Below are 24,061 nucleotides of genomic sequence, written 5' to 3' on the forward strand. Positions count from 1 at the left end.
ATAAAAAACATTATATACAAATTTTTAGCTTCAACTTAGATCTTTTTCCTAAATTATCTAGAAAAAAATTTTATTTATATTTGTGAAAGCTCTCTCTCTTCAACAAGTTTTTACTATCGTAAAAATCGGATTATATTTCATTTATTTTTTACAGATTCGAATCTATCTGCCAGAATTTATAATCAAAATATCGATTACGCCTTTAAAATCCAGCTTAGCTGGTGAAGGGTTAAATTATTCGTCAAATTAATTATTCACTGATTTCCATGCGGAGAAACATGATTATTACTTCATTTAATCAGACACCTGATATATGATATATAATTAATACAGTAAACAGAGAACCGAATACCCAATCCATGATGCGTCCTGAACCTGGGTCAAATCATCCCGACCTATCTCACGAGGTTTCTTCTTAAAGCTTTCGTCCTATTCGTAGGTCGCTGACTAGAATCTCAATCAACTGCAAAGAAATTTTCTTTCAACTTTAGTCTAATAGGTATAAATTATATCACGGGCTTAATGTGATTTTATGCACACACAAATATTCCACAATTTGTTAAAGACGAGTTCTCGATTGCGAGCGATTATATAGCTATTCGGGAGTAGAATAGAGTAGAGTGACCTTGCCCGAAGGCTGCTCTCTCTCCTTAGAAAAGACGACGTCGGCATCCGGATCGGCGACGTCGGCGTCCGATCAATATACAGCGGCTAAAGGACGCGTGCGCGCCGCAGGGTAGGCCGACCCGAGGTCCCGAGAGCCGTCAGACTACGAAGAGACGAGTAACTACTCTAGTTGCGCTAGCGAGAGGCCGACTTCCTGAGCTCTCTCTCTCCTCTCTCTTTCTCGCGAACTACCCTCTGCGCGAGAATCGATTCTCTCTCAGCGACGCGACAGACCTGCTCTACTTTTTCCACTCTTTCTCTTTTTCTGTCTTCGAGCCTCGTTCTTTTTCAACGTATCTCTCTGCTCACGAGGGTGCTGTTGGAGAAGAGGAACAAGTCTGGGTACATCTGGCGATCAACGACAGCAGCCGCGTCACCGTCGCAAATCACGACTTATGCGTCTGTACCGAGCAGGTAACCGTTTCCGGTGCACGCACTTCCACGAGAGAATTAGATCCCCTGAACAATTACTACCTCACAATTGGGTTAACCGCCGAGATTTGCCATTAGATTATTGCTGCATTCTATCTCTAGGGAATGGAAAGGCAAAAGTTCTACGGCTCCATGCGTGAATCAAATTGAAGAGTAAAACGTATCGTTTTCTGAAAAAAAAAAAAAAAAAAAAAATTCTATCGTTAAATCGCAAGAGCAACGTTCGAAATATTATTCCAATTGATTCTCGTAGTCCATCTTTAGAATTGGTGTCTTTGTTAAAGCATAATTTAGCCTGTCTTAAGAGTTTATTGCTACGTCTTTGATTCGCCTTGAGGTATCTTAACAGTAGCCACGAATGCGCCGCTTATAGCACGGTAAATGGAGCGCAAGAATCAATATTAATAACGCACAGTTATTGTAAACAACAGGCACCGGCTGCAATCGGGTGCAGAATTACACTACTTACATTACTACGATTGAAATACGAGTCCTTGCAAATCGCACTCTCAGATATCTCGCGCGGGTACTAAATCGATAGACGTAATGTCCCTTGAGAAGTACTGTTCTTTATAGTATTACAAGAGCGACATTAATTTGATTATTTGTAACAACAGTGTAAATTCCTTGTGTAAATCTGTATACAAACTTTTGAACAATCTCACGTAATAATTATACGTGAATAAAAAAACAATTCTTCGTTCTAATCTCACGCGCCTACGAACATTTTATTATTATGAAAAATTAATTATCTTATTGTGGCAAATGCCATCATTTAGAAAACATAAACGGAATCAAACGATCGAATGAGCAACATTCAAATAAGTCTGGAGAAGTCGAGTTACGTCGCAAACATATGTTTATGACAGTAGCTTACCCATAGATTGGTATAGATATCTATATCTATCTAGCTTATCCCTTCATTTATTATGTATACTTCCGTGTCGCATCATACTTCGAGCGAATGTTCATTTATTGCGACTGCATTTGTTCGATTATCGAAATAGATTAAATCTGTTCATTGCAATTTTCATTTCCGCAACTTCAAGGATGTTCAGTCCGATCTAGCGATCATCGCTATCATGTTCCTAATACGGTTTATCCCGCACGAAAATCATCCGAATGATCGTTAGCATTCCAGCCAGATGAAACATACACCGGTCCGATGATCGTCCATGTCTGAAAATTATCCTAAATTTCATCCTCATGGTTTTGCATCTCTCGTGAATGCTTTTAGCAGACCACTAACTCGCATGGATAAGAGCAGCCCGCAAGATTTGCCCATCTTCCTTCGCATCCGGAATACATGCACAATCCTGCAATTGAAATGATCCCAACCAGATTCAGGTTAAAGGGAAAAATAAAAATAATATTTTATTATTGAAGTTGGGTAGATGTATTCTAAACAAATATAAACGTCTTACTTTCAAACTTTAAATAACCTTTCAAATTAAAAAATTATATTTTTTTCTTTAAAAAATTTAATATTCAATTTTCTTATATATTTAAATAAATTTGAAATAACACTTCAAGTAAGAGTCCTTTAATTTTTAAATTCCTTAAATTTAAAACAAAAAAATTACTAAATTCTAATTTTGTTTGACTTTCTTTAAATATAAAACCCCAAATATATAGAAAAATATCTTTAATTTATTTTAGTAATAATTTATTCAAAAATATTAGAATTAGAAATGTAAAAATTATAATTTATAAACGGAAGTTGTAATCTAACGAAAATCGAAAATAAAAGAAACTAATTAGGACATCTTCAAGATTGTTTTGGTCTTTTCACAGAAACATCCAGGATATCATCCAGAGGGAAAGGATCGGCGTGTAGGAAAGGCGGCGGCGATAGTAGAACATTATTATCCGACTGGCGATCATCAAACGGCAACACCATCACTACCCACGACCGTTTGTTTTCGTGCGACGAGTTAACCGGCGAGTTAACGTCGACATCATTACCAACCTGGTACCACAGATTGCCAGGCTTTCTTAAGGCGACCAGCAACGGACAGGCAGCGTGTATGATCATTGAGGACTACCCCCCTACCCCGCCCGCCACCGCCAAACCGAGGCAACACCCGAGGCATCAAGATACCACCCAACGATTCCTAAATCTTCACCTGGTCCTGCCTAAGCACAGGACCTCAAAATTTTCCAGGTTTGTGAGTCAGTCTGGTTAGTGTCAATTTTTTTATTTTGTTGAGAAAATTAATACAATTTTTTTAAATACGCTGTAATTTCTGCTCAAATCTAGAACGCTAATAAACACTTAGAAATGTTGGAAAAATTACATTTATAATGTTTAATAATTGCTTCTAATTTTAGTAATTAAAATCAATTATTAATGGCACTATGATACTAAAGGCAAAGTTTTTTCTTTTTACAGTAATAGGCATCGGAAGCTACAGCCATTCAGAGAAACGTGACTGGCGTCAGCGGGTAGCGGCGCGGCACGCCTTACCGCTAATAAGAACTACAATCCTGAGAAGAGGAAGAACCACCCTGACTCGACACGCTGCTGTTACGAGCTACCACGAGCAGGTAGCAATCGCCTGCTACTGGCCACCGCTGGTTATCAAACTGCTGCTGGCTGGAAACGTGCGACAGAGGGGATCTAGAAGAACCAGGACGAAGACGTTACCCACCTGAGAAAGAAGAGAAAAAAAGATTGAATAGAACAGATCTGACATCACTTCACGAGCTGCTCAAGAGTCGATTTTTTTCGTTCAGATTCATTAATACTTTCACAACGACGTCTCATCAGAGATCATTGTCGATCGGAGAAATAAAGTTTGTTAAGAGCAAAAGAAGGCGGAAACATCGATCATCATGGGGAGCTTAAACGTCAATCGCAATGTCAGCGATGCTTTTTATCGTTATAAGATGCCGCGGATCCAGGCGAAAGTGGAAGGCAAGGGAAATGGTATTAAGACAGTGATCGTCAATATGGTGGATGTGGCGAAAGCGATCGGTCGTCCTGCTACATATCCGACCAAGTATTTCGGTTGCGAGTTGGGCGCTCAGACACAGTTTGACTTCAAGAACGAACGCTTCATTGTCAACGGCTCGCACGATGCGACAAAGCTACAAGATCTGCTGGATGGTTTCATCCGAAAATATGTTCTTTGCCCGGCCTGCGATAACCCGGAAACCGAATTAATGGTCAGTTCGAAGAAGGGCACGATTTCACAGGGTTGCAAAGCATGTGGACATCATGGTCTTCTTGAGAGTAATCACAAGTTGAACACATACATTTTGAAAAATCCGCCGAGCTTGAATCCAGCAGTACAGGGCAGTTCTTTGACAGAGGGTAAACGCGGCAAACGCTCGAAACGCGCTAATGGTGACACCGCGACTACAGTCGCCACCACCACTGCCACCACTAACGGCAATGATCGATCTGGTTCGCCAGAAAATGACGTTAACAACTCTGGAGACGTCGTGGTGGAACCACCGCCAGAAAGAACGATCAATGACGACGGAGATGACGATAAATGGGCGGTGGATGTGTCTGAGGAAGCAGTCAGGGCTCGTCTTCAAGACCTGACAGATGGTGCTAAGGGTATGACCATCAGTGATGACCTTGATAAGAGCGAAAAAGAGCGTATGGACATGTTCTACAAACTGGTCAAATGTCGTCGCGATGCTGGCCAACTCGACAACAATCATAAGGAGCTCGTAGCCGAAGCAGAGCGTCTCGAGATTAAGACCAAGGCGCCGTTGATTCTTGCTGAGCTGTTATTTGATCAAGGAATCGCTGCACAGGCGAAGAAATATCGGGTGCTACTGCTGCGCTTCACTCATGATGACATTAAAGCACAGAAATATTTGATCAGAGGAATCGAACAAGTGATCGCGCTGCATAAGGATGCATTGATGCCGAAGGTTCCCGGAATCCTCAAGGTAAAGAAATAAATTTTTGGGATCTCTTTAAGAAATATTTTAAGAAATTTTATTAGAGAAATTAAAAAGTATTAATTTATACCGTAATTATTAGATATTACTATCAAATTATCAATTAGCTAAAATATTTATGTACAGTTATTTTACGATGCTGATATTTTGGAAGAAAAGGCATTTGATGAATGGTCAAACAAAGTCAGCAAGAAATATGTCTCAAAAGATCTGTCGCAGGAGATTCATGATAGAGCTGCACCATTTTTAACATGGTTAAAAGTTGCAGAAGAAGAGGAGTCTGAATCCGAGGAAGAAGACGATGACGTGGAGGTGAAACTCATCGTTCATAAATACTTTTAAGAGAATCATTAATATTTTAATGCAATTTTTTAATTATTTTGTCCATAATTCTTTTATTAATTTATAATTAAATATACAATAGAAGCTTTTTTTACTTTTGTTTTTTTTTTCTTTTTAAAACTTTTAACTCTGGAAATAAAATAGTTCGGTTTGAAATATTTTCTTCAAAGTAATCATCATTAAATTTAACGCCCTATAAAATTTTTTGAAAATTTTTCTGCGCTATTTATGCTTCATAAACTATTTTCATATATATATGTATGTTTTCTTTTATATAGCTTTATAATATAAAAAGATATATATCTGACATTTCGAATTTTTCATTTTAGATTGAATACGACGATAGAGCCAAGCAGGAATCTCTAAAACAACAGCCACCGGCCACACCGAAACCTGCCTCCGCTAAGACCGTCGCTGCCGCCAACAATGATTCCGAGGATGACTTCGATATTGATGCCATTTAAAGCATACACATACACACTGTATTACACGTATCGTACACCCAACATATATACACACACACACACACACAAGCGCAACGGATGACAAGGAACACTGGTCCGAGCCGTAAAATATCTGAAATGAATAACCATTTTCTCCTCTTGAACAGAATTGTGCAAATGCAATCTCAAGTTATACGCAAATAGATATAGGATTTTCGTTGTTTTAGACTGAGAGCGAGACAATTAAACAATGCTATTTACATGAATGAAGAAAAGGAAAAAAAGAAAGAAAAAGAAATTTTAATCGTTCCTAAGAGTTTAGCGTTATTATCTATGTACAGTATATTCGCAATACTTTTAATTGTTTTATCGACGCAGACACGCATTTATTGAAAGATCGTTATTTCTTTAATATTGATTGATTGTTGTGGAAAAACATTTTAATGGTGCGCGTATATCTTGAAATGCATCCCTTCCAAATAAAGAAAACATTCATAAAGCATTCATGAGCATTACCGAGAAATTGGCCTGCTAAAAACGTTCTTTATTGTATTATTCTAATTATTATTCAAATAAATATGGTTTATTGCAATGATCACCTAATGTCTCCACTCTTTATATAATAATTAACAGAAAAATAAATTACAAGTGTAGTGATAATTTAATGTTAATAAGGATCGATAAACAATTTAAATTTTTATTGATTAATCAAATGTAATGATTTTGGTAACGAATTACTGAGCATATCCACTTTTATGTATATATAAGTTCGTTTTTCTTTTTAAAATAAGATAGAAAAAGAAATATTTCGATAAGATTACAGAACGTACTCATTGTAAAAGTATGAGCTGCTGTTTAATAATCTTTGGCGTGTATCCCATTTGGCGCTCACGCGCTTGCAAGCATTATTTATCCTTATTTAATATTTGAGAAACAGTTGCATCAGAAGAGTCATCAAGTGAATAAAACAAAATTTTTGAAAGTTTCTGGTAATATTAACTATCTCTTCCATGATCATTTTTAACAAATATTTAATTGAAAACATTTTAGACACTTTAATTGATTTAATTTTATTGTTATCAATCTAAGGATCTTATTTTTGGAAAATATTGCTTACGAAAATACCTACTGTAGTATGCATTGAGCTTTACGCATGAAAAAATTATTACAATAAATTTTAAATATTAAATGAAAATAAATTAAAAATGTATAATACATTAAATGCACAATGGAAATAAGATAAAACAATATTATATTATAAATATACATCATATGTCATATCTATATTTGAGATGTGACATATACGTAATCTATTTCTAATTTTTTATTTCTCTAATATTTATTATAATATATAATAATAATAAATAAATAATATAATAAAAATATACAAGCGACGTTCCACGTCAACGGAGACGAGCAAAATTTCTGGGCAAAATTTGTGAAATCAAAATAAGACATTCAAGGGCTTAAAATTTTCGTTCTTGTATGTAGTTTAAGGAAAAACGTGGCATTTTTTAAAATTCAAAGCGGCTGCTCCAATATGGCAGTTAGAATGAATAAAAAAACTTATAGAAATTATTGAAAACATTTATTTCATTAATGAGGTCCAAAATTCATACAATTTTCATGAAAATCGATATTTGTGAGTTTCAAATCACTCATGAACAATCCGTAGTCATATTTTCAAAATTCGAAATGACGGATCCAGTAATAAGGTCTGTTTTCTGTGGCTGAACTAGTGTACACTTTTAGATAGAACTTAAAGTAAGATAGGTATATGGGGTATATGTTTGATATTGTCGAAAGCGAGAAAGAGAGTTCTAGTTTAGTCTAGTGCAGGAACAGAAAACAAACCAAATAATTTCCATAAGTTTTTATATTTATATTGGAGCAGCTGCTTTGAATTTTTTAAAACGCCACGTTTTTCCTTAAACTATATATAAAAATAAAAATTTTAACCCCTTGAACATCTTATTTTGACTTAACAAATTTTGCCCAGACACTTTTGTCCCCGTTGACGTGGAACGTTCTATAAATAAGACATAATTAATATATAATAATATTACATAATTTATAATATTATTTATTTATATTTAATATTTATGCACAAGGCCTCATATATATTATAGATTTTTATATACGATATAAAGACGAAGCCATATAACTAGAAAAAAAAAAGAAAAAAGACCATTTTTATTTGTCTAGCAAGTTAATACTTATCCAAATAATTTACGGCTATATAACTTGCATTCTGTAGAGAGAGTTATCACAAGAATCGTCTCCCTTCCCTTCTCGATGATTCATCCGCAATGCTCATTGCGCAGTCTCGTTAAAACGCGCGAGAAACCACCATCATCATCGAGACCGAGAGTCGCACGAGAGATACTGTTCGCCAAACCATTCTGTATACACTTCTTATCATGCTAACCGACCGCGAGAAACTCATCTGGAAATATTTTCGGCCGAGAAATGCGTTAGAAGAGGGAAAAGGACGGGCAATGTTAGAATCAGCTGAATTGGCGGCAAGGCCCGATCAGTTGATTGGTGGGTGGTGGTTTGGGCGCGAAACGCCGGCACGGGAAGCCAATCGCGAGTCGCGAGCAAGGGGGACAAACTCCAATATATTTTGGGGACGACGGAAGTTGGTGTAGTACCAATTTTGGTGCCACAGAGTCAGGCGGCAGCACCGTGTTCTCCCCGCTATGGGTTGTTGTTGTCGGCCGTTGTCGACGAATGTTTACGAACATCAACGAACGCTTACGAAGTGTAATTTGGCTTCTCGAATCATTTCGAATTTCTCACTGTTTCTCACGTAACCGTGTTTACACGTGTTTAATCATTGTGAATTGTTGTAAATCGTGATTGTTTGCCCAAATATCTCTGAAGGTAATCATCTACAAGGTTTGTGAAGCACTGAGAAATATATATAGCGGTAAGTTTTTCTTATATTTACTTACAATTTATTTTTTATCTTTTTTTGTATATATTCCTATGGTTAGTAATTATACAGAATAGCTGCCTCGCAGTTCAAAAATCGATGAAATTGGGCTTATTCGATCCGTTTTTGAAACGAAAGAATCTTATCTTTATATATTCTTTGTATTTTATTCTCTCTCCCTCTCCCTCTCTCTTCTTTTTCTTTGTATTTATACCTGTTACATTTATTATATCGTATCATACAATATGTATCACATTTTTTAACCACACCGGGTATTCGATATTTGTATATCCGACAGTCCGCAGTCTGTAAAGTGGGACGGGAAAATGTGTTGCATATTTTTAATTAAAAAAAAAAATAGCGAAAAATAATTGTAACTTTTATAGTAATATTTAAAAAATGTATAAAACATATATATATTTATTAAATAAATATTAATAAAAATAGAAGAATTTTTAATAATATTAGTCAACACCTTTATTAATACAGATACAAATTGTGTTAAGAGAGTTTCAGAGCAACATGTGTTAACTAATGTTATTAACATTATTTAAGTTTGCATTATTTAAGATAGAGAAATATACTATTTCTCCGTCTAAAATAATGCAATCAGTATATATCTCTATCTTAAATAATGCAAACTTAAATAATGTTAATAACATTAGTTAACACATCGCTCAGGAACTTAGAACCGGGTTATGTTCATATGGATATGCGCGTATAGGTTTGAATATCCCCACTACTGGTCAGGTGAGCCTTTTTAGTTCCAATTTTGGTGCCACAGAGCCAGGTGGCGCTAGGGAATCTGTCGCCCCCTCTTCCAAGATAGGAGTTTATTTTTTTATCCTCCCTGATTTTACCCGCGTAAAGTGCCAGTGTTTCCCGCTTCGTTCGGCAGAACGGTAACCGAGTTATCGTGGTTTCTGTGCATTGGAATCCGAATCTTCGCTTCCTACAAATATCGAACATATACCTATCTCACTTTAAGTTCTAAAAGTATACACTAGTTCAGCCACAGAAAGAAACAGACCTCTTGATTAACGATGGCATTGCAAGAATCAACAAAAGAAAACGTCCGCTGTAAGCACCCGGAGGACGTGTTACACGTAAGTCCGCTCGTCTTTTTCTGTTCCTACTCTTCTAGCTCGAAAATCTTGTTACTGGTTTTGATACGCATCTTCATTATTGCCAAATAGCGCGAATGGAAAAATTCACCGAGTTGTAGGATCCTTTTTTGCTTCTTACGCACACATGCGTCCGCGTTTCTTTGAAATGGAACGTAAATGTGGCGGTAGATAAGTGAATAAATTCCTGCTGATAATTGAAGTAAAATAATTTATACATGGATATTTACGGCAATTTAGATTAGTGGTTTCACTTCCATGTATTAGTCAATTATACAGGCTATTCCAGAATTTAACAGATAAGAAAAAATCTTATACGAAGTTTGGTTAAAAATGCAGTTATTACAAAGTTATAAACAAATTACGCGCAGGTTAAAATGATACTGAATCGTTTAAAAATAGTAAATATGATGTGAATACATATGAAACATACGAAATAAACACGTTCGACTTTTCCCTACCCGAAAAGTATATTTTCTATGCAATGCAAAGTTCGTTGTTTTCTATTTCATGTTCTGTTTTAATATACATATTCATTTATAACTTTGTATAATAAAACATTTCTAGCCAAACTTTATATAACATTTTTTATGTCCATAGAATATGTTCCTATAGTTTGTCCGTGAAATCCTGAAACACCTTGCATGCGCGCGCGCGCGCACACACACACACACGCTCTCTCTTTCTCTCTCTCTTTGTCTAAAAAATGATATTTTAATATCATCATTATTTTATTATAATTGGAAATAGTAATGTTAATTTAATAACAGCTAATGTCAATGAACCAAATAAAATTTTATTAAAACAGGAGCATCACATATTTGTTTCATTAATAATGTTGTGAATTAACAAAATTATTTTCAATTAAAATAATGCTGTTGATTTAACATAATTTTTTTTTCTGTATGTGTGTCTATGTATATATATTACGATAGGATTATTTTTTGAGAATTACGATTTTATACATGAAAAACTTAGATATGTATAAGTATGGTCTGTGTTATTAAAATGAATTCTCAATGAACACATCCTGTATATATTTTATTTCACAGTCACGTATCTATTTCTTTTTTAATATTTTAACTGCGAAAATATCTTCAAAATTTTTCCTTTTTTTTTCTATTCTCTGAATTTTAGGATTTTCTTTTCATCGAAATTAATTCACGTACTTGGATTTGTTTGTTTTACAAATTAGATACGCAATTTAAAATTTAGATACCCACTTAATATCTAGCTCGAAACAAACATGTTTGAATAATTTAATTAAAATATTTCCTAGTATATATAAAATATTGCCAGAGAGAATTTTATTTATTATTTTGTTGCTATTTTTATATTAAGAATATTTTATATCGGAATAGTGTTTACTCTGAAGTGTTTTCTATTTTTTGCATGAAATTATGCAATCTTGTTGTCTATATCAATTTTTCTTTATGTTAGATTCAATAATGGAAAAGAATTTTTTAATTATAACATATTAGTTTATAGTACATTCGCAATTGAATTAATAAAGTAATTTATAGAATGTGATAATGTTTCTTAGTGATGATTTAATTTTAATATATATATATAATAATATAGTAATATATAAGTATATATATATATTTCTTGATTTTTATTTTATATTAAAATTTTATCAATTAACCTATAATATTTAGGTCAATATATACTGTCAGTATGTAAAGCTGAAGTGTAAATAAATACTACTATATACTGTCAGTAACTGAAAATCTATAGTATATTTAAACCGAATTATATAGATTTTCAGTATTTATTATGTATATTGGAAAACATGCCGGTTTATAATAAAAACATATTTGTAGCTTGCCAAGACAAAGGCTGTACGAAAGATACAACTAAAGGAGGACTTCAATCCAGAACTGGAGCCACTTCTCCAAGAAGGTCCAAATCGTTTTGTAATGTTTCCTATTCAATATCCTGACATCTGGAACATGTATAAAAAGGCTGTAGCCTCTTTTTGGACAGTAGAAGAAGTAAATCTTCACAAGGTATAAGCTTTTAAACCTTGCTTTCACAACATATTTTTTTTGGAAATAGAAATATATAGCTTGAAAATTGAATAGCTCAATAATCAACAAATTTAAAAATATGAATAGACTTTAATAAATATTTTATATTCCTAACAATATATGAATTCTTGTAATTTCTACAGGATGACAAGAAGGATTGGGATGAAAAGCTAAGTTCTGACGAGAAATACTTTATTTCTCATGTCTTAGCATTCTTTGCCGCATCCGATGGTATTGTTAATGAGAATCTGATTGAGAGATTCAGTCAAGAGGTAAAAATTACCGAAGCACGTTGTTTTTATGGCTTTCAAATTGCAATAGAAAACATCCATTCTGAGATGTATTCTTTGCTCATTGAAACGTATATTTCTGATCCAAAAGAAAAGTAAGAATACATTTATCTACATTTACATATAAAAGTGGGCATGTATTTGAAATACTTTTATAAAACAGTTTTTGCAATACTCTAGTGTATTTTATATTCTAGCAATGTAAATAAAAGTACGTATTTTGTATTTAAAATTACAAAATTGAAAATTTTATATATTTTGTAATTCAAATAATAAGATTAATTGTCATTCTTAAGTATTTGGAATATAAAATACTGTTACTCTTTTGTTATTAATACCGAAATACAAACAATATAAGATACTTTTATATACTTTTATGAAATATAAAACACAAAATATTTTCTTGTGCTCTACTGAAATACCAAATTCAGAATATGTAATTATCTTACAAATACCGTTTTTTAAGTAAAAGTAATTTAGACACACGCTCAGCCTTGTTTATATATTATATGTAATAATTACTATGGCAATCATGGCAGTAACGCGGCCGTTTTATGTACTTCATCTAACGCATTATTTTATTTATACTGAATTTATATTTGTTTTAAGTATATTATATTATTGAAATTTTTTACATTATTAAATCTTATTTCCAGAAATTTCTTATTTAATGCGCTTGAGACACTTCCTTGTGTGGGAAAAAAAGCTAATTGGGCATTAAACTGGATCAATCATGAGAGTGCTACATTTCCTGAACGTGTAGTCGCGTTTGCGGCTGTCGAAGGTATTTTCTTCAGCGGTAGTTTTGCAGCTATATTTTGGCTGAAAAAACGAGGAATTATGCCAGGTCTCACCTTCAGCAATGAACTTATCTCGCGAGATGAAGTCAGTAAATTATTTTTTTTATATCTATAGGTTATTCAATTAAATAAATTGTTTTGTACTTATCGTTTTCTTTATAGGGATTACATTGTGATTTCGCCTGTTTAATGTTTAAACATATCATACAAAAGCCATCATTTGAGCATGTGAAATCGATTATAATGGATGCCGTGGAAATTGAAAAAGAATTTTTAACACAGGCATTACCTGTCGAATTAATAGGTATGAATTGCACACTTATGTGTAATTACATCGAATTTGTCGCGGACAGATTGTTCGTTGCATTAGGATTTGAAAAGGTAATATATAAAGTTCGATTTGATTTTTTTATTTTTTAATGTTTTGTACACAATAATAATACTGAAAGATACTAATAATTTGTAATAAAATTTTAAATCTTATTTTAATTTTATTTACTAAGAATATTATGATAAATTTAGGTTTACAATTCGGAGAATCCGTTCTCGTTTATGAATTTTATCTCTCTGGAGGGCAAGACAAATTTCTTCGAGAAAAAAGTGGGCGAGTACAAGAAGTTTGGAGTTGTGGAAGAAGAATCTCAAAAAACGAGTAACATATCAAATGTGGTGTTTAATGCACATTTCTAATATAAAAGGTTTGAATAGTATAAACAAAAAATATTGTATATAGTTCTCGAGGACAAAAAAAAAGGATGTTAATTCCGTGACTTTGAAATAACTTTATAGTAATAATGAACTTTAAAAAAATCTGACAAATATTTAAAAGACAAAAAATGTTTGCACAGCAAAACAGTGTATTGTAAAGCGATGCTAGAGCACGGACTTAGGAATAGAAGTCTAAAGGCCTAGTTTAGGCGAAAGAGGATGGAAACTCAGGCGTGCGGAGTGAACCGTTTTCCATCATTTTGGTTTTCAATAACTTTACATAAATTCTAATTGAAATTATGCAGTTCTTCCCTAAGTTTCTATTGTGTTTTATAGAAAAGCGAACAATTCCGATTGGAATTCACTCCGACCATTTTATTAATAGACCATTTTATTAATTCTCTAATCTTTTCTAGTTTTATATCACAACACGTACACGTATTATATGTTATATATGTACGATCTTTGAAACCAACATGGCAGCCCTCCTACCACTTCACCCCTTTATATATGCTCTGTCCCTATATTCCTAAGTCCGTGTGCTGGAGCAGAGAGAAACCTGAGAGAGACCATGCTGGCCTTTTTCCTGTTACTATTTTTACATCTATAATGTGTAGATGTACCACTATATCCATTTTTGACATTTTCTATGATTTTATCAACAAAGATAAGTCACAAAATGCATATGCCATGTAGTTTCTAAACCAAAAATGGATGTACTGGTGGGTAGTGTACGAGCAATTTCAGTGGTAACAGGAAAAAGGCTGGCATGGCCCCTCAGATTTCTCTCTGGTAGGAGTGACTAGCTGAACTTTTGATATCGATAGTATGGACATTTTTAATTTCAAATTTGATAGTAGTGACATCTCTAATTCATTTCTTACTTTATATTATATATTGTTTTTATATTTATATTCAAGAAGTACCAATACGGTCAAAGAAATGTTGAACTATAATATATTCTTTAAATTAATTTATTTCAAAATTATAATTGCATATGTGTGCCTTATTATCAGACTTTTAACGCAATCCATCTGAAATATTAATAATCCTTTTAAATTTAATCTTAAGGGGATCCTAAAGACGATTTTGTCATATTTTGGAAATAGCACTTATGGCGGGTTTATAATGAGTTTTTAGTCTGTAATTGGAAGTCTTTGCTTAACCGCTATCGGTGAGTCGTAATCGGCAAAGGCCCATCTATATCTATTGTATTGTTCATCGTAAGCTCTTACAATTCTTATGATAACCGATTAGAAATATCAATGTGTATTAGAACGCTTCTGATTGGCTGTTGCAAGGATCATAAGGAGCTTAGGATAATAGGCCTTCTACAATAAGCCGTAAGTCACAAATCATAAGTCATAAGCTAGAAATGGACCAATCACAGTCGTCAATTTTTAATTTCTTACTTCCGATTTATGACTTATGGCTTATTGTAGAAGGCCCATAATCCCATAAACATTACGGTAGATATAAGGTTTGTCCGCGGCGCACGCTCCAACACGTTCACGTCACCGGAACCAATATAGTCACTAGATGTTCGCGGATATTCGGCGCTTTAAAAATAATATCTTGAAAATTGAGAAATGATGAAGAACTCTTCGAAAACTCAGTTTAGTTCGTTTTAAAGCGTACGCATGTACATACAGAAAATTGTTACATAAATATTACTTGTTTCAAGTAAATAATACCTAATTGTATTTTAAATTGTATTATCAAGAAAATATTCTTTGTGAAGATAATCGTTACTAAAAATTGCGTCCTCTCTGATAGCGTTTTCTCTTGGCTGCACCAGTGTAGGGTGATTGCACCAGTTCATCTTTTTTCCTTTTCCCTTCTCCTGGAGAGAAAGATGAACTAGTGCAAAAGTTCAGCAATAAAGAACAGACTTACTGTCTGAGTGTTGCATTGGTGCAGCCAAGAGAAAACGCTATTAGCACTAGAATATTTTTCTGCATTGTACATACACTACTGTTCATGGAAGTTCAGACACCCGCATAAATTTCGTCGAATGACATGTAAAAGATTAAGACAAAAAAGCAATTGCATTGTTTTTAAAATATTGTATATTTTAGATCACTTTTACACATACTAGCAATTGCAAGTTTTATAAATTAATTTTTATTCCAAAATGTTGTATCTTAATGTTGTCCCCCTCACCTCATCGCCCCGCGCGTGGTTCAAATGCCATTCATCATTAGAACTCGATGAGTTTTCAGATTTATATTTTCTATAGTGCAGTACGATTACCTTAATGGCATCCATGTTATAGACCTTCTACAATAAGCCATTACCTAAGTTTTAAGTTTTAAGTCGTAAGAAATTGACCACTCACAGTCGATTATTCTTCTCACATTCGATTACTTCTTTTTCTTTTATTATTGACAAGGATTAATTATGCTTACGACACCAACATTAAAGGGTATAGAATTGAGAATATTTTTTTACTTAATCAAGAGAATGTATATAATATATTTTAATTTATAATACTTCATACGTTTTATGTAACATTGAAAATGACACCCGATCGGAGTCGAAACATTCGTTTTAGATATGTTTATATGATTTGTTTAAATTGAATTGTTCGTTAATTTACGTTTCCCTCTTTATATTTATACTATAATATAGAGTAGATAGTTTTAAAATATCGGAATATATATATATTTTTTTTTCACTTAGTCAATATTTTTGCTCAATGACATGTCTATACTAGACAGAGTAGGGGTAAATCTCGCGATCAGCTGATTGACACAACGCGTGTTGACCAGCGTTGACTCATTGAGAAGAAGGCGTGCCGTCAAGTGGAGTGTGGAGTGGTTAACGATGCAGTCGAAGAATGCCAGCTATACGTAAATGCAAGAGATTGGCCAGTCAGGAGTTTGTGCTCTCAGTCTGTCGGAGCATACTGGAGCGGACCGACTGGACCAAAGTGGAAGATATTTCATAATGGTTGAGTCTCTATCCATGTTTAGGAATATCGAAGGTCCTCGAATGTTAGGTGTGATTTCTCAGACAACGTTCGTGCCAGACTCCTACCTGACTCCGCCAGAGATGCTTCAATCACGGCTTCTCATATTTACGCACAATCGCTGATTTTATTATTCGTTTACGGCCAGGATATTTCCATACTTCGTGCAGCTTCCGTGAGTACGGCTTCCTACAAGGAAACACGTGTTCGGTGCAAGAAGCTTTGTTCATCTGCAGGCCGTGAGCAGGAAAATTTATATCAACGGTAAAACGTGCGCAATATGTATGCATAACGTCTAAACATTTACATATTTGGATTCATTTATTTATACGATAATATAACACATTGACTCGTGTAATGAAATAATTATTCATATTTCACGTTATGCATATTTCTTTGTTTTGTATATATCAGTTATTCAGTTTTGATTCGTATTTTATTGTCCGTTAGAGAGAAATTATGTCATACTCTATCAATAGAAGACCCTTATTAGGAGGTACGGATGATAGCGAATTTGAAGATGATTTGGAAACTGAAGTGGACGATCCTAACATTATAATTCCTGACGAGAAACCATTTTTGAAACCATATGAGCCACATGACAAGTATGTTGTTCCACTACTTAAATTTAATTTGATAGTTTACATAATTATTTATTAATATTATATATAAAATCTTTAATTTAGACTGATAAATTTTTTTGTATATTTTAGATATAATCTTGCATACATTGTATTTTACTTACTTGGCATAAATACTTTAATACCATGGAGTTTTTTTATTACTGCTGACGACGTAAGTGAAATTTCTTTGCTTTTTTTTCTTACACTCGGAATACTGTTGCCTATATAACATCTTTTTTTTAGTACTGGATGTATAAATTTAGAGAAATTCACAATAATTCGACGAATCTTAGTCATACGTATGCAGAATTACTCGAGCAGAAAACGGATCTTCAAGCTAGTTTTACTTCTTATTTGAGTGTAGCCAGTGCATTACCAAATACTCTGTTTTTAATACTAAATGCATTTATTAGCAAGAAGTAAGTAAAACATTATTGCTAGAAAATAATAGACAAGTATATGTAAGAGTGATTCAAAGTTACTATATACTTTTGATTTTCTTTTTATGACTACATTTGCTTTTAAAATCGAATAACTGGAGCCCTATACAAGAGAATATTTGATGTATTTTATGCAATTTTTATAAGACAGAAATATAAAAAAAAAAATGATTAGTAACATTATATCATGTAGTGTAAAAAGATAGAAGCAATATTTAAAATTTCTAAATTTCTAGAGTCTCACTAACTGTAAGAATGGTGGGTTCTCAATGTGCAATATTGTTGCTCTTCATCTTGACGACTGCATTTGTGGAAATGAATACAGACAAATGTAAATTAGCAAATTATTTTATCGATACATTGATTTATCATATTAATTAGAAATACTTCTATTACTTCAGAAATAAAATAAAATATTTTCAGGGCAAAATACATTTCTAATAATTACTTTGACGACAGTTGCGTTTGTAAATGGTGCGTATGTTTTTAAATAATTAAATGTATGACAAAGTTATTTCAATATTATAATTGAGTTTGTAAGACAACGGTAATATAAACTTTTAGCTGCGAGTGCAATTTTTGGAGGGAGTTTAATGGGTATAGTGGGCAAGTTTTCACCAAAGTATATAACTGCCATGTCCAGTGGACAAGCTCTTGGTGGAATATTCACGGCTCTAACGGAAATTTGTTCTTTGTGGATAGGTGCCAGTCCAGTACTTTCTGGCTTAGTATACTTTATTATCGGCGACACTATTTTATTATTATCGCTAATCGCATACATCCTTTTGGAAAAAGCAGTGAGTCAATTTTGTTTAAACATACTTTCGGGAATTAATTTATTATCTTATTGCGTTTTTTTTAATCCGATAAATGACTGTATCGTACAAAACAATGAGATCATTAACATTTATCGTTTCATTCAAACGATGATATATGCAGCACAAGTGTTTTGTAAACATATGATAAGCTACTTATGATAATAAACGACATGTATTATATTACCGCACATCTGTTGAAAGTGTAAAGGATAAATAGAATAAATAAATAGTCGAAATAAGTGATATAGGATTATTTTTGTTTTAATACAGTAGCATTTCTAACTAAAGTTCTTTTTACAAACAATTTCGTTAATTAGATTGACAAAATTTAATTTAAAAATCATTGCTCTACGTTTTTTTTCTTACAGCCATTTTTCAAGCATCACATGATAGAGAAAGTACCTGAATTAGATACAGATTATTCCATAAATGGAGAAGTCAGCTTCTCGATAAGTCCAAGTGTGTCTTACACACGGATTATAAAAAGAATCTGGCATTACGGTATTAGCATATTTTTAATATTCTTCATATCATTAGCTGTGTATCCGGCGGTTACTGTGCTAATAGAAAGCGAAAACAAAGGCAAAAGTCATGCATGGAATGGTAATTTCAAATTCGTATATAATAAATTTATAGATTTCAAACAAGTTCATGGATATAATCTGAAATGACTTTTCAGATATATACTTTGTACCTGTGGTTACGTATCTTATCTTCAGTATAGGTGATTATGCAGGAAGAGTATTATGTGGTATTTTTCAATGGGTGAGAATTTACGCTTTAAGAGAGAATTTACCATTTGCAAATACTTATTTGTGCGGTGTTTATTAAGTTTTTATTTTTGTAGCCAAGAGGCAAGCCATGGCTTATAATATTTTTAAGCGTCGCCAGAGGTATTTTTATACCTGCACTTATGTTTTGCAATGCGCAACCGAGGCATCATCTACCAGTTTATATTCACAGTGATATATATTACATCTTGATAACTATTGCGTTCGCTGTAACTAATGGCTATCTCTGTAATTTAACATTCATTCTCGCGCCCACGTAAGTATATTTAACAATAAAACTTCATTAATTGCAAGAGATTATTTTCTAATTGTATATATTGACTTTATAGAGTCGTAGACAATCAGGAAAAAGAAATTGCGTCTGCAATGATGGGTGCCTTTTTGGGTATAGGATTAGCATCTGGCGCTGCACTCAGTTTATACATGGTGAAGGCTCTTTAATATTAGACTCCTTAAAAGAATTAAATAAGATACATACATCTCACTGCCCCTTGTACAATCGAAATCAAGTAGGACTATGAGATTATATTATTATTTTTATTATGAGATTTTAAATGTATAACAGTATAAATTAATTCTCTATCGTCATCCCAGTAAAACATTGCTACTGATTTATGAGAATTCTTTTTTCTACGAAGAACAGGGTTGCCACAAATTTTTCATCCTAAAATTCCCTGATTTCCAGATATAATTTTATGATCTTCCCTCACTTTCAATAATACATATTTTGAAATGTTTTTTGTATTTTTATCCTGATTTCAAAATTGTTAAATATTTTGTTGATCGAGCAATTTAAAACGTAACAGTGTAATTAAATTATTATTAATGTTGCTGACACTGCATTTTATTGTTAAATTAGTAGTATTGTTTATCTTTCCTTTTATGTATGAACACGATTCATTTTCTCTTCTTCTCTACTACGTCCTGTTTATTAAATTTATTAAAATCTCGATCTGCTTATAACAAATGCTTGATCATGACTCAGAATAAGGACCTTTTTCACAAAAACAAACATTCTGGAAATTATCTTGACTCTGAAGTTTTTCCAGAAATGATCAATTCTTTGATTTTCCCTAACAAACTGCTTGCATAAATTAATTCTTATGACAAAGAATGTTAAATTCTTTCTCAACTTTATCACAGTCGATTTTAGATCAACAGTGATATAAATGAAACAGACACCAAGCTAAACAGATATTTTAAATTTCTTTACAGCTATTTTGTTTTTTCAGTAAAATTTACTAAATCTCTGATTTTCCCTGATGCAATTTTGAATTCCCTGACTTGTGGTAACCCTGAAGAATTTTTTCAGCACAGCTTTCTGTGGAGTGTTTTACTAAATATCTGAGTAAGAATCTACATCATATGTAATTTTTATGACTAGTTTCGAAATTATCTATTTAACACAATTGCATGGCGCAATTTCGTATTATTATATTTGACTGTTCAAGATGTATTATAGTAGGCATCAAATTACTAGAAACAGACGATGTTGATATTATTTATAAATTACATTCCTTCAGATTTATATATAGTTTATATGTGATACATTTATTATAAATATCTTAGAACAAAAGAATGTAATTCTACAAATGTTACATGTATATATTACATCAAAGAAACAAATAGGTATATATTATAAAATATTTGACTATATCATTGTAAATTATATTGAAGAGATTATGTATATTTAAACATAGTATCTGCAATTTAAAAAGAAATACAGATAGTAATTACGATGCGACAAATGAAAAAAGATATTAATAAATATTAAATATATGTCTCATAAAAATAGAAATATGATCAATTTTATGTTAATAAATAAAATACTTAATGATATTAATATAGTTCTATGTCTATCCATGAAATAAAATCTTAAAAATTTATATAATAAAATTATTACGATAAATAATAAAAATTATGACTTAGAAATATTATTTTTTGTGTAAATCTAAGTTAAGCAATAGCAAGTGACAAATTTACTATTTAGATGAGCATTAGTTTATAAGCTGAAAAACCTAAACTAGATACAAAATCAAATCCTTTTTAAATAGTAGAAATTGTAACACTAATGCATTTTCTTATGAAACAAATCTATAAGATCGTAATCTTGAATATACTGTAATATTTTGATAGTTGTCCTGACAACTAAATTTTGATAAAGCTTTGACTAATTAAAATAATTTATAACAATTTTGCTGTGCAAATATATGTCAGTATAGTGCTTACAAACTGTCATACAATTTAAATAATTTTATATAGATATTTTTTTACATGAATAAAGCTGTTTCGCATGAGATTCTAAAATAGCAAAATAACAAACGTAACCACGAACATAAATAAAATGGCGCTCACTTATTGGAGCAAGCACGTGCCTCATGATCGACGATATTGTCGTTCCTTGTCGGTGAGAGGAACAAACACCACACTTATAAGAGATCGCTGCTTAATTTTGCCATCCACAGTCTTGTCGATTTGCACTAAAGTTTGATCTGAATTTTCTGGACCCATGGGTACTATTAAACGTCCACCAGGTGCCAATTGATCTATTAACTATAAGATGGAAAATATTGTAGTCTGTGTTTCAACATATTTAACAATAATTTTGAAGACATTTTTACCGGTTGTGGCATTTCTTTGGCGGCTGCTCCCACATGAATTGCATCGTATGGTCCACGACTTGGATATCCCAATCTTCCATCACCAACTAAATAAGTGCAATCACAAAAAATGAACTTAATAATTTTATCACACAGAGAATAGTAACATGTTACATAGTATATATTATATATTATTTAAAAATAGTTTTTTACTTACCAACTAATTCTACGCGTCCATCTGTCAAAAGTTCTGGGTGATCGTGTCGAATATTCTCTTCTGCCATTGCTTGAAGCTCTGGAATATGATCGATTCCAACGGCCAGTCCCTGTGGTCCCATCATAAGAGCCATGCATGCTGTCAAGTATCCAGATCCAGAACCAACATCTAGTGCTCTTGTACCGTTACGCAGCTTTTCTTCAAGTAATTCCAGGGCATACGCGTGCTAAAGAATTTCCGTTTGTCTTCCAACTTGTAATTTCCTTTTCAGTGTTTTTTTTTTGTCAGTGTGCATTCATTTATTTACTATTATTGCAAAAAGTACTTTACTTTTAAACATAACTCTCTTGCAAGTGATCTTTTACTTATATCATAACACAAAGTATTAATTTATGGACATTACATGATATTGGCAGTTTATAATTAGACACAAAAGAAAAGAATACATTGTATTATACCATGTGAGGAGCGCTGATGGTAACACCATAACCGATTCCTTGTGGTGCGTCTATATAGGCATTAATGGGATGAGTGTATTTTCCTCTGTCTACAGAACTCATTACGTCAAATACTCTGTCAGATTTGATCACCCTGGATCCTAAAATGATTTTATCATACATATACACATTACACATACACACACACACACATACACACGTATTATTTCTGCTGAATAATATAAATAAGAATATAAAAAATATAATAAAATTGACACTTATATTTTTTCATTAATTCTAGATTATTTTTACACACACATATACATATGTAAACATGTGTTTCAAATTAAACTACTTTAAATTTAAATGTAATTTTCTTCTGTGTGTCCACAAAATAAACTTATCATATCAAATTATTCTGTCTGATTTGATCATTCTGAACCCTGAAATAATTTTATCATATAGTATATGTATTATGTTTCTTCTGAATAACATAAATACAAAAATATAATAAAGTTAAAATTTATGTTCTCTGTAATCTTTGAAATTATTTTGTACACATACACACATGCATACATAAATGTGTTTTTCAAAAACTAAATGATTTCAAAATAAAACGCAAAGGCAACAATCGGTCATTTTCTATTTTACAGTTTGAACTTGATTAGATTACAAATTGCATAAACTGCGTTGTAATACTACGTTAATCTCGACGTCAACGAGATAGAAGCGAGCTGGGCATGCAGCGGTATTGCCAGAGGAAGGGGGGGGAGGAGGAGGATCTCGATGACACAACATTGCATAACTACGCGTGGACTTACGCCGCAGATGTTGCACGAGCTCTTGATTGTTCCTGCCACAATACCGCCCGTACGAAGCCATGTCGTAGGTGACGTGGGTGAACGCTGCGGGTGACAGGATCGCGAACGTCGCGCAAAGGCACTCGACGACGCGAGAACGAATCTTGGGGAGATACGTGGTGGCCGGTACGTCCGAAAGTCGAAACGAAAACAAACGAACGGAGGAGTCGCGGCTGCGCGCCTCGGACACCGAGACCGACAACCTGTCGCTTCCGGTCGCTAGAATTCCACTCGATTCCACTCGGCGAGTCCTGAAAACGGTGTACCCTGGAACGGCGTCTTTAACACGCGACAATCGATGAACCGATCGACCGGTGCCGCGCGCGGAATATTATCGGGAAACGCTCGACGAATGACTCTTCTCGCTCCTTTTAGACAACTGCGCTTTTACGTCTCGCCCAAATCCGTCGCCCGTCTTGTCGAATGCCCGAGGAATCACGATCTGAACTGAATCGACACGTGCTGGATTAGCAAGATACGAAAATATTCGATATTTGTCGAGCAATATCGTTCACCTATGTTCGCCCGCTCGCGATTATTTGTCTTCAGCGTTGGAGAACGTTCGTGCGCGAAACGTCACGCTGGCACGTATTGCGCTTTTAAAAATAGA

At 33.2% G+C, this 24,061-nt stretch overlaps 4 protein-coding genes across 4 annotated transcripts; 3 read left to right on the forward strand and 1 right to left on the reverse strand.

Moving 5' to 3' along the window:
• Positions 1–3,180: 3,180 nt before the first annotated feature.
• Positions 3,181–6,396, forward strand: eIF5 (eukaryotic translation initiation factor 5). Its single transcript, XM_018543773.1, has 4 exons — positions 3,181–3,262; positions 3,491–5,007; positions 5,146–5,331; positions 5,691–6,396. The coding sequence occupies exons 2-4, from the start codon at positions 3,934–3,936 to the stop codon at positions 5,823–5,825; spliced, it is 1,395 nt and encodes a 464-aa protein (XP_018399275.1). The 5' UTR covers positions 3,181–3,262; positions 3,491–3,933; the 3' UTR covers positions 5,826–6,396.
• Positions 6,397–9,637: 3,241 nt separating this feature from the next.
• On the forward strand, positions 9,638–13,724 carry RnrS (ribonucleoside-diphosphate reductase subunit M2). Its single transcript, XM_018543506.1, has 6 exons — positions 9,638–9,848; positions 11,690–11,875; positions 12,040–12,281; positions 12,843–13,071; positions 13,149–13,367; positions 13,509–13,724. Exons 1-6 carry the CDS (start codon positions 9,786–9,788, stop codon positions 13,674–13,676), a joined length of 1,107 nt encoding a protein of 368 aa, XP_018399008.1. The 5' UTR covers positions 9,638–9,785; the 3' UTR covers positions 13,677–13,724.
• A 2,863-nt stretch (positions 13,725–16,587) lies between these two features.
• Ent1 (Equilibrative nucleoside transporter 1) lies at positions 16,588–20,004 on the forward strand. The gene is made up of 11 exons (XM_018543446.1): positions 16,588–16,929; positions 17,116–17,270; positions 17,379–17,460; positions 17,532–17,707; positions 17,965–18,059; positions 18,152–18,202; positions 18,293–18,525; positions 18,915–19,149; positions 19,226–19,311; positions 19,394–19,593; positions 19,667–20,004. The coding sequence occupies exons 2-11, from the start codon at positions 17,125–17,127 to the stop codon at positions 19,776–19,778; spliced, it is 1,416 nt and encodes a 471-aa protein (XP_018398948.1). The 5' UTR covers positions 16,588–16,929; positions 17,116–17,124; the 3' UTR covers positions 19,779–20,004.
• A 1,502-nt stretch (positions 20,005–21,506) lies between these two features.
• LOC108776691 (Protein-L-isoaspartate (D-aspartate) O-methyltransferase) lies at positions 21,507–23,780 on the reverse strand. The gene is made up of 5 exons (XM_018543383.1): positions 23,413–23,780; positions 22,613–22,752; positions 22,155–22,380; positions 21,959–22,044; positions 21,507–21,890 (listed from the first exon to the last, which is right to left on the reverse strand). Exons 1-5 carry the CDS (start codon positions 23,471–23,473, stop codon positions 21,714–21,716), a joined length of 690 nt encoding a protein of 229 aa, XP_018398885.1. The 5' UTR covers positions 23,474–23,780; the 3' UTR covers positions 21,507–21,713.
• Between the last annotated feature and the right edge of the window lie 281 nt (positions 23,781–24,061).

The sequence above is a fragment of the Cyphomyrmex costatus genome, unplaced genomic scaffold (assembly GCF_001594065.2).
Source record: "Cyphomyrmex costatus isolate MS0001 unplaced genomic scaffold, Ccosl1.0 scaffold112, whole genome shotgun sequence".
Taxonomy (NCBI): Eukaryota; Metazoa; Arthropoda; class Insecta; order Hymenoptera; family Formicidae; genus Cyphomyrmex; species Cyphomyrmex costatus.

What these genes read in the sequence shown, in the direction of transcription:
- RnrS (XM_018543506.1), top strand. Translation starts at nt 9,786, where the DNA reads ATGGCATTGCAAGAATCAACAAAAGAAAACGTCCGCTGTAAGCACCCG. An exon ending in ACCCGGAGGACGTGTTACAC is followed by an intron (nt 9,849 to 11,689) that starts GTAAGTCCGCTC and finishes ACATATTTGTAG; the next exon opens with CTTGCCAAGACAAAGGCTGT. An exon ending in TTGCATTAGGATTTGAAAAG is followed by an intron (nt 13,368 to 13,508) that starts GTAATATATAAA and finishes TGATAAATTTAG; the next exon opens with GTTTACAATTCGGAGAATCC.
- LOC108776691 (XM_018543383.1), bottom strand. Translation starts at nt 23,473, where the DNA reads ATGGCTTCGTACGGGCGGTATTGTGGCAGGAACAATCAAGAGCTCGTG. An exon ending in GCTCGTGCAACATCTGCGGC is followed by an intron (nt 22,753 to 23,412) that starts GTAAGTCCACGC and finishes AAATCATTTTAG; the next exon opens with GATCCAGGGTGATCAAATCT. An exon ending in CCATCAGCGCTCCTCACATG is followed by an intron (nt 22,381 to 22,612) that starts GTATAATACAAT and finishes GAAATTCTTTAG; the next exon opens with CACGCGTATGCCCTGGAATT.
- eIF5 (XM_018543773.1), top strand. Translation starts at nt 3,934, where the DNA reads ATGGGGAGCTTAAACGTCAATCGCAATGTCAGCGATGCTTTTTATCGT. An exon ending in AGGTTCCCGGAATCCTCAAG is followed by an intron (nt 5,008 to 5,145) that starts GTAAAGAAATAA and finishes ATTTATGTACAG; the next exon opens with TTATTTTACGATGCTGATAT. An exon ending in AAGAAGACGATGACGTGGAG is followed by an intron (nt 5,332 to 5,690) that starts GTGAAACTCATC and finishes TTTTCATTTTAG; the next exon opens with ATTGAATACGACGATAGAGC.
- Ent1 (XM_018543446.1), top strand. Translation starts at nt 17,125, where the DNA reads ATGTCATACTCTATCAATAGAAGACCCTTATTAGGAGGTACGGATGAT. An exon ending in AATGCATTTATTAGCAAGAA is followed by an intron (nt 17,708 to 17,964) that starts GTAAGTAAAACA and finishes CTAAATTTCTAG; the next exon opens with AGTCTCACTAACTGTAAGAA. An exon ending in GACAGTTGCGTTTGTAAATG is followed by an intron (nt 18,203 to 18,292) that starts GTGCGTATGTTT and finishes ATAAACTTTTAG; the next exon opens with CTGCGAGTGCAATTTTTGGA.